A 9,855-nucleotide genomic window follows, 5' to 3' on the forward strand; every position below is an offset into this window, starting at 1 on the left:
GCCTGACGCTGCCATTCCTCATATTCCTCATATTCTTCCATTTCCCCCAAAGCTCATGGTTCCTGGGAAGGAAGGTGGGGTACCCCTGGCTCCTAACCAGCCAGCCCACGGTGCCCAGGCTGACCAGGAGAGACTGGCGACCTACACCCTGTCTGACGGGGCCCACTGTGCTGCCACACCTTCCAGCAGGTGAGTTCGCAGTGGCCAGGGCCCATCCTCCCGGACATGTGTGCCTCTCTGCTGTCAGTAAAGAGTCGCTCTCAGCATTGCCTCAGGCTTGGCACTTTGGCCCCAAATGTGGAATTCTTAAAGTTCTTGATAAGAATCTTACATTGCTGCTGGCATGTCAGGAAGCTGCCCCAAGCTTGCTCTTAACAGCCAACAGCCAGGACCTACTTATTATCACCGTAATCTAGTGAAGGGGATGTGCGCATGTACGTGTATGCGTGTGTGTGTTCCTCTCCTCTTACACCCAGATGTATTCCCTTGGAGTCAGTCCTCAGTGTATCCCGAGGACCAAAGCAGGGGGTCTGCTGTAACCCTCAAGTTTGGGGCCACAGTGGATCTGGGTAGTAGTTAGGATGTTGGGTTTTTTTATTTCCCTCTGCTGTATTAGTACCACTTGGAGATTCTTTAGAAACAACTGTTTTTCTTCATTAAAAAAATTTTTTTAGATCTTTTTCTTTTCTGATTATAGAAGTGATACATTTTATAAATTTCATATTATGATGACATTGATGAGGTAGATCAGGAAAGTTCTCAGAATCCTGCCCTGCACCAATCACCACTGTTACTGCCTCTTCAAAAGTAAGAGGCTCTCAGAGGGTTAAGTGATTTGCCAGAGAGCACTTAGCTCCCAAAATGACCTGGCACAGGCTGAGCTCCTCTTTCCCTTGCGCTTGGAGTTCTCCCGTGGGAAGATGAGGCTGTCCTGACCTGCTCTGCCCTCCTTTGACCACAAGGCCCCAGAGATAATGACGTTGATTGCCCCACCGCATCCTAAATGGACTTTTGGATAATAGAAATTTTTGGTAGTTTTTTTTCATTCCCACAGTGGAGCAGGGGGGGGCGGGTATTATTTGGGAACATCTTTTTGTGCCATCCATCAGGAAAAATAATTACTTTCATTCCTGGCTTCCCAAATGTCCATTCTTTTAAAGCCTTCCCGTGTCACATAATCAAAGGAAGAGCCCATTAGTCATTTGACACTCCAGTTTTCTGAGCCTTGATTCCTGGAACATGTCTGGGAGTAGCTGGAGATAGAGGACACTGTCTTTTCTCTTTGGGGTAAGGGGTTCTTAAGTGCAGGTCATCAGAGCTCAGGCCTTTCCTCAGTACTGGTCCTTCCTGCCAGCTAGTGGCCTGAATCCACCTAGCCGGCTCAGTCCTCCTCCCTACCTTAAGCCCCTGCTTTTGGCCAGAGGACCTTTCCTAACCCCTGCTGCTGCTAGGGCTGTGACTACTGGCCTGGTGGCCCATGGAGGGGACACCCTCACCGCCTATCATCCACAACTCTACATCGGTCTGGAGAGCTGGAAGGGGAGGGAGTGGGGCAGCCAAACGAAGTGTGTCCTTGAAAGAGACCTTGCTGAACAGAGGGTTGATTGGGGACGAGGAGAGGAAACGTGGTATGTGGCGCAGAGGACCTCAGCCCAGGCGATGTGTCATGGGCGGAGAAAGCTCTGGTTATCTAATGAGCCAAATTTGGGACTCTCAACTTAGAATAATGACACTGCCCCTTGTGAGGTAAGGCTTAAATTAACACAGTACTATATAAACACTGTAAATCATTCCTTCTTATGGTAATTTTAGTTAACAAAAACAAGAAGGCCAAGAAAAGCTTAAAGCTTGAGTCTGCCTGTGTCACAGATGACTATTAACGTCACGGTTGTTGACGGGCGCTGCTGGCCTGTATGTCCGACTGCGGTGTGCTGGTGACTGATGCTTACCGGTGGTATTTCAGATTAAATTTAATGTACGCCTCACACAGTTGTGATGCTGAGTCTCATTCACGTGTGCCTCATTTTTAGTTGTTCTGGAGGTTCCGTCCTCTGCCCTAACTCGGAAGGAAGAGCGACAGTGGCAGCAGCCAGGCCCTGTGTTGCCATTTCCCACGTGGGTCAGAGGTTGGGGGGTTGGGGAGGCGCTCGTGTCCTGGACTACAGGCCCCCCGATAGTGGGTTTATGGGCAACCGCATAGGCTCTGTTGCGGTTTGAGAATGAGTACCAACACTGTCTTTCCTCTCCAGCGAGGATACTGAAACGGTATCAAACAGCAGTGAGGGCCGGGCATCCCCCCACGATGTGTTGGAGACCATCTTTGTCCGCAAAGTGGGGGCTTTCGTCAACAAGCCCATCAACCAGGTGATTTTTCTGACGCTGCTACCTGTGAGAATGTCTGAGCCTTTAGAGTGAGGCCTTAGGGGCAGGGCTCTTCACCTACAGTCTGTGGGACCCCTAAAATCATATGCAGAAGTGTGTGTGTGTGTGTATGTGTGAATCTTTTGGGAAGAGGGTTAGTAGCCCGCGACAGCCCTCCAGAAGTTCACAGCTCTTGTTCTGAGATGGAGTGAACCTCCCATAGGACAGGGACGTTAGGCCCCATTTGGCACACTCGGCCTGCACTCAAGTGTCAGGGCCTCAGCCTTACTTGGAATAAGTTCCTCCTCAGCTCTGCCAGCGCAGAAGAGTTGTTACCCAGTCACTGCGGGTCAGGCCTCCAAAGCTGATTCCCAGGGTCCTGAGGAGCCCTACCCCTGTGGATGTTGTGGCTGTGTGATGGGAGCGGGGAGATTGCGGGTTCTCCAGCAGGATGGGAACCTGAGGACAGTGTGGTCAGCCTGGGTGTGCGAATCTGCTGGACCGATGGACTGCTGGCTGCCTCTGAGGAAGCCCATAAGCTGGGGTGGGGGTGGCCACTGAAATTTCCATGTCTCTTAGGTGACCCTGACCAGTTTGGACATCCCCTTTGCCATGTTTGCTCCCAAGAATTTGGAGCTGGAGAGTGCTGATCCCATGGTGAGTCCCCCTTTGACTAAAGTTAACAGACGGTGCTGTGCGTGTCATCTTCCCGGGCAAGTCACCGTTCCTCCGCAGGCTGGCAGCCGCACTCCTGGGCTTGCAGATTTCCGGCCAGCGTCAGGTCCCTTACAGGTCCTTTGATCATTAACACCAGCTTGTACCAGGCCTGGAACCCGCCCCTACCTCCGCCTTGTTCTGAAACAGGTGAATCCTCCAGACTCCCCAGAGACCGAATCTCCTCTCCAGGGCAGCTTGCACTCAGATGGCTCCAGCGGGGGCAGCAGTGGCAATACCCACGATGATTTCGTCATGATCGACTTCGTAAGTTGCTGTCACCTTCTCGGACCTTGGCTGCGATAGGGGAAGTAAACCTAGAAGCATCCCGGGGACTTGAACAGGACTTCCTTTACAGGGATCAGATGGGCTGGTCCGGACAGAGGGGACGGGAAGGGTGGGCCCCTGGCTGTGTGGTAGAACCTGTCCGCATACCCTGCTCGGGGACACATTTGGAGGCCCATGAACAAGAAGGCGTTTTGTGCAGAGTCTTCGGTTGAAATTCAACTCTAAATGAGGATTTGCCAGTGGTATCCATGCAGGCCCTATTCCTTGCCTGAATAGTTGGCCCTTTGTTAGGGGAAGGAGTTTGAGGAAGGGGAACATAAACCTTCCCAGGGGAGAAGAGTGTTAGCACCAGGGCTAGAGTTCAGCTGCCCAGAGGAGAAAGGTACAGCAAATCCTCCCCCTGAGATGAACCCGGAGTAACCCTTTCTCTGATAATTACTGAAGTAAAGAGGGCGATTCATAGCTTCCTTCCCCTGATTTTCCTCTCCCACCTAAGGCAAGCTAACCTGAGTCTGTCTTGTTTTTGAAGAAACCGGCTTTTTCTAAAGATGACATTCTTCCGATGGACCTGGGGACATTCTATCGTGAATTTCAGAATCCTCCCCAGCTGAGCAGCCTCTCCATAGATATCGGGGCACAGTCCATGGCTGAGGACTTGGTATGGAAACCCCTTCCCCCATCAGACCTCATCCTGCGACCTCCTATCCTCTTTTAATGGTCATTCCTGCCCCAAAGGCCTAGAAATTTCTTCCTGTTACTCCCTTTCACTCCCGTACCTCCCATCTCTGTAGCAGGAAAGAGACACTTCGATATCCTTATCTTCTGTTGCTCCCCCTTGAGGTTGCACCGTGTCTGGCGGTCACTGTCCTCACGTTGCTTCCACACTCGCCACTGCTTCCATCCCTGCTGTTCGCTATCTGGGGTCTTCTGCTCGCTGCTGCCGTGAAGCCGAGCTGCTCCAGTAGCTCCAGCATTTAGCTGTTCAGCTGTCAGGCAGACACCAGCGGTACAGGGCAGAAGTGTGAGGTCCTGAGTATTGGCATTCCTGCCCTTTCCTCAGAGAGCTCACTCCTGATTCAGCCAGCACTTCTCGAGTTTAGCCAGATGTCCTGCTACTGACTGTGATCTCCGCATCTCTGCTTAGTGCACTTCCTATGTCTGAAGGACCCAGGAGCAGGCCGCATGGCTGTAAACTCCGGGTGCTCCGTGCCTCCACCCAGCCTGTCTCTGGGATGTCTGCGCAGCCTCTGAGTTTAGTTGTAAGAAAAGAATTCAAAGATGGACCAGACATGGTGGTTGAGTGGTGCAGGTGAAGAGATTATTCTAGTGAGAGTACATTCGAGATGAGAGCGGGCGAGCTCGGGAGAGCTGTGCACCCCAGGGTTTGGGTCTCTATCTTTTATTGACAGTTAACTGGGATGGGGGTGTAATTTATTATTTGGAAAGAGGATTCCTTTAGGAGTAGGTTTTCATGCCTTTTCTCCCTCACTCGGTCAGGGTCTCAGGCCTTCTTTGACTTTGGCCTGTCTGGTTTGATCTGTTGTTGGGGTGTGGCCCACCGCGACAGGCCTCCAACTTTCCCCATAGCTGTCCCTCACTCCCCCTTTGCTGGCCTCCAGGCATCCTGTTAAAACCCAACTAGCTGCTTACTCTAATACCCCAGGATGTCAGGGTCCCTCTACCTGAGGTGGGACTGTCACCTTCTCTTCAACATTAGAGGAATGGCATTATAGGAGTAGGAATCATGAGATCTCGGCCCCTGATTTGCTCGAAGCAGAAAAACATGCTCAGTAATAACAATACTAAAACAATATCCTTATTATTAACATTTATTGAAGCTTTCTACGTGCCAAGCATTTTTCTAAGTGCTTTGCATGAATCTTCAACAATCCTAAGGTAGGTAGCTTTCCTTCCTATCCCAGTGTACAGATGAGAACACTGACCCTGGAAACAGATAACTTGCCCCTGGTCACACGGAGCTGGCAGCACACAGCTTTGATCCCAGAGAGTCTGGCTTCTGATTTTAGGCTTTTAGCCCCTGGTTCCCTGGCTTCTCACTGGAAATGTGCTTGCAAGAACCCCGATGGCGACAGCTCCGAGAGCAACTCTACTGCCAGGAGTGGCTGGACGCTGCCCTGCTGCTCCCAGCCTGTCCGGGTCGCCAGCCAGTTCTGGGGCGGGACAGGCCACGTCTCCCCAGCACCTGGCGCCCAGGGAATCTCTTTAGGTGCCTGAATAGTGTCACATTTTCGTAGTTGATTCTGGAGGGCAGTTAAACTTAGCTCCTGAGGTTCTGTTTTCTTCTCTTGTTTATTGTTTTCTCTCAATCATCTAACGCGCCCTTTCTCAGTGGGTGTAAAGATGCCGGTTCCTAGGCCTCCCCACAGATCTGCTGAGTCAGACTCTCTCTGGAGTATGGTTAAGATGGCCTTGTTCCTGTGGCCCCAAGGGATTCTGCTGCCCAGCACAGGTCATGAAGAACTCTTGTTAGCTTTTCTTACTCTGTAGAGTGCTGAGCCTACTGTTTCATTCCAGTGTTGTCTCGTCTGTGCCAGAGGTAACTTCTCTGCGTCATCCTGTCGTTGGCATGCTTCTTCTCTAGCTCGTTAAGTGTGTGGCCCACTTGGATTCCCTGGACCGTTCTGCTGAGCCCCCGGGCCCTACAAGCGCACTGTGCAGTGCCTGCCTCCCTGCCCCGTGCTGCTGTGCTGAGCTCTATGCTCTGCTCCCTTCTCCAGCCAGGGTGGGGGGCCTGCACGACTGCCTCTTTGGGACCCTACTTGAATAAGCAACTCTTCTCTCCCCTCCCGGTGCAGGACTCACTACCAGAAAAGCTGGCTGTGCACGAGAAGAATGTTCGAGAATTTGATGCCTTTGTAGAAACCCTGCAGTAAAAGTTGGTGACCTTGGGTACCAGCAGCATCCCCTTTCTGTGGTCCCAGGAGACAGAGCCTCCCACTCATCAGCTGCTCCCATCCCTCAACTTGCTCCGGGCGGAGGAGAGGCTGGTTTCCCCCATGGGGACCCGCAAGTCCCTGTTCTCACACCTCCTGGAGACTCCATGGCAGCAGTCAAGCCTGGGGATAGCATCTGAGAGGACTCACACCCTGGCCTTGGAGATTGGAAGACCCTGTATAACCAGAGGGCCCTTGGCAGGGCCTTCTGCTTCCACCGCCCATCGTGGCTGCTTCACAATGGCTGTCATTCCGTTCCTCCTGCCCGCCCCCTGCCCTGGGTCCACTCTGCAGCTGGCCCCTTGCTGGCCTGCCGTTACCATCAAGCACTTGACTTTCCGGCTGGTGGCCCCGAGCCTGGCGTGGAGGCGGAAAAGGAAGGAAACAGTGCTGGGAAGAAGAAGGAAGAGCTCCTTCAGGCTCTTTTATGGTCCCCTTTGGTTTTATGTCTTCTTCCTCTCACCTTCCCCCTCTCTGCCCCGTTCCTGTACTTTTGGCAATATGACAGGCGCCCTGCCCAAGCTGGCAGGAGCTCCAAACTCAGCCATTCTCACTCTTGAGGGTTGTGCCAGCCCCTCTCCCCGCAGAGGGTCTGAGCAGCCCTGGTGGCTGTCTGCTCAGACCCTCAGCGGCACGAAAGCATAATCCTAGGTCTCCAGGAGTCTCTCATTGGGAGTCACAGCGAAGGTTCCTTATCTCTCCTTCCTCCCCTGTTGCTGCTCCTTGGTTATTAACATGGTAAATATTTATTACTTTCAGAGAAATCCGATATTTTATAGAGAAAATATGTTTGAGGTTCGATGTTTTCACTTGGGGAAGGGGGAGAGCCTCTTCCTGGAGTAGGGCTTCCTCATCTGGAGGTTCATCAGATTCTGGGTTGCTGCTCTGAGCATCTTCCTTCCCATATACCTAAGGTGGGAGCCAAGAATTGGGCTGGCTGAGGGCAACAGAACCTCCCAGAATTGCTGCACTTGAACTGACAATAGGCTTTACCTTAGACTCCTGCATATTCCTGGCGAGAGTGTGAATCCGTCCCAGCTTCTGCAGAGTGACTGATGCCATTCTGGCAGTCCAGGAAGTCTTGGGTGCTGACTGTGTACAACCCTCTAGAGTTGTACAGTGACATAGAGTGCATCTTATGGGCTCCACCATGGTCCTGGGCAAGGCCAGAGGGGCCCCTCCTGGGGGGTCTTGTTCCTGTTTCTCAGGGTTAGGTTATGGGCCTTCTCTTTCCACCTGGGCCTGGCCACCACCTTTGTTTAACCCTCTGCACCCTGCCCTGAGGTTTACTGGCTGGATTGGTTCCTCGTTGAGAAACCTCAAAGCTAGGTGTATGGTTGACTTAACCATTTAGATATTGTTACTGGAGTCCGTCAAGCGCCTAGCCCCACCCACCTGCCTTCGGTCCCTCCCCCAGCCTACCTGGTGGGCGGGGGTGGGGTGGGGGTGGGGAGACAAGGCCCGCCCCATTCCTCCTGGCCCACCTGGGCTATTTATTCCTTGGTGGCAGCTGTTCTGAAGCGGAGCAGGTGGTCCTCAATTGCTTGTTAGTAAATGCATGTGACATTGTTCCCACCTACAAGGCTGAACTCTGAGGGCTGGAGTGGGCTGGAGGCTGTCTCAGGTAGGCTGAGCCCTGCCCCTGTTGCATGCATCCTGCTGCCACAAAGAAATGTTCCCAGCAGCGGTGTCCAGCTGGTCCTCCTACCTGGGCCAGAGTGCACCCATGGCCTGCTGAACCATTCCAGATTTACGCCCCAGGCCCCAGTGCTGAGAAAGGGGAAGCCCTGGTAAGCTATTGCTCGCCCCTGCCCTCACATTCTGCCACAGTGTCTCAGCTGCTGTCCTCCTGAGGCCCAGCACGGAGAGGCCTGTTAGCCATTGTCCTCTTTGACACCTGATTGTGGCTTTGCAGGCAGCAGCCTTCCCATCAGTGAGGCCAGGGAGGCTGATCCCTGAGCTGAGCCTGGGAGGAACAGAGCAACTGTCAAGGCTGGCCCTTGTCCCTCGGCCCCAGCACTGATAGGGATGAGCCCTAGACTGACTCCCGCAGCAGCCCCTGGGGCAGGGCTGGGACCCGTCACCGGGCTCCAGGTGGCAGAGTCCCTCCCCCCCCTCCTCCAGCTCACCTGGTTTGGAAATACTGAGCTATACTTTAAAATGTATTCGAGAGATTTCCAATAAATTTTTTCTGTACTTTACAGCCTCCTGTCCTGTCAGTTGTCTAAAATGCTACCCCGTGCGTTCCCACTTGTGTGTGGGCCCTGGTAACCGGCGGGCCCCCTCCGCGGAAGGAAGGGCCGTGGATGTGAAGTGCAGAATGGCTTCGGAGTCAGGCAGGCTGTTCTGAGTCTTGGGGCTTGGCCACCTAGCAGCTGTGCCAGCTTGGGATGGTCAGGAAACTTAGAGCTCATTTTCCTTGACTGTACTGTTCCCAGTTCAGGGGCTCGTGTGTGATGATGAGTCAGCGAGACACTGTGTGTGAAGTGGACACGCAGAGTAAAGCTCCTCAGACGAGGCCATCGCAGTCGTCCGCTGCTTGTTGCCTCCACTCAGCCTGGAGGCAGCAGCATCTGGTTCAGAGCGAGAAAGAGCTGCCAGGCCTCTTCCATGTTTCCAGCAGGAGCAGACGGGGAATGTGGGCCTCCCTCAGGTGCTGGTATCTGTTTGCTAATCTGGAGTGAGGAGTTGTGCTGAGCAAACCAGACAGGGCAAGGGGCTGAGTGAGGGATCGGGAAGTCCAGGACCAGTCTGTTTAGCTGCCCTGATCTGCCAGACAGCTTGAGTCAGGCCCTGGGGTGCTCCCTGCGGAGTCAGGATGCCAAGTAAGTTATTCCTGCCTGGCCCCTGGGGGCTTTTCCGGCAGGCCTCTCAGCCCTGGTAAAGCTAGGTCCCACCTCCTGATCTGTGGCTGAGCTGGGCCATGGGATCCGGGGGTGGAGCCAGGGTCCCAGAGCCAGAGACAGTCCTAGATAGAGGCAAGAGGCAACTGTGGTATGCATTGCCTCCCTGCCCCCACTTCAGGCTGAAGCCAGGGCAGAAAACGGTGAGAAAGTTCTAATTTTAGCCCAAAGCTAGGGCTGAAAAGGAGGCGGCTGCCCATGGCTGTGCTGTGCTGTTGTGGGCCCTGGGAGCCCTCGCTTGTTAACTGCGCCTGGCATTGGCCATGATAACTGACCGTGCAGCCAGTTGGGACAGAGTTGCCCAACCCGTGAGTCAGAGATGGTGAAGAGACAGACTGTCCCTGTGTCTTCACCTTCGGTTGGGATCCCCCCCAAAACGAAGTGTTCACTTGCCCTGTGTCTCATGATGGCGTCCTGCCCCTTTAAAGCATCTCTCCCCAGAGACCTGCTGTTGCCAAGGCAGGGGTAAACCCACTTTTGAGTCACTGGCAGAGGCCCTGCCAGGAGCCCAACCGGAGTAAACAGCTCTCTTGGGCTGATCCCCTCTCAGAGTTTCCCTGGGATACTGCTCCTCTGTGGTAAGCAGTCGCCCAGTTTAGGGCGGGGAGGAGCCGGTGAGAGGCTGCTGGGGCCTT

The 9,855-nt window shown here is 53.7% G+C and overlaps 1 protein-coding gene across 7 annotated transcripts in view; it reads left to right on the forward strand.

Annotated features, from left to right (window-relative positions):
- Nucleotides 1–8,518, forward strand: part of LOC132008262 (autophagy-related protein 13) — a 56,105-nt gene extending 47,587 nt beyond the window's left edge. For all 7 annotated transcript variants that reach the window (XM_059386797.1, XM_059386800.1, XM_059386801.1 and 4 more), the window contains 6 exons: nt 53–189; nt 2,250–2,364; nt 2,941–3,018; nt 3,226–3,342; nt 3,893–4,021; nt 6,180–8,518. In XM_059386797.1, the coding sequence (XP_059242780.1) occupies nt 53–189; nt 2,250–2,364; nt 2,941–3,018; nt 3,226–3,342; nt 3,893–4,021; nt 6,180–6,257 (654 nt within the window). In that variant the 3' untranslated portion in view covers nt 6,258–8,518. The remainder of the gene's footprint in view (nt 1–52; nt 190–2,249; nt 2,365–2,940; nt 3,019–3,225; nt 3,343–3,892; nt 4,022–6,179) is intronic.
- The last annotated feature ends 1,337 nt before the right edge of the window (nt 8,519–9,855 follow it).

This window comes from Mustela nigripes, unplaced genomic scaffold, assembly GCF_022355385.1.
Source record: "Mustela nigripes isolate SB6536 unplaced genomic scaffold, MUSNIG.SB6536 HiC_scaffold_76, whole genome shotgun sequence".
NCBI lineage: Eukaryota > Metazoa > Chordata > Mammalia > Carnivora > Mustelidae > Mustela > Mustela nigripes.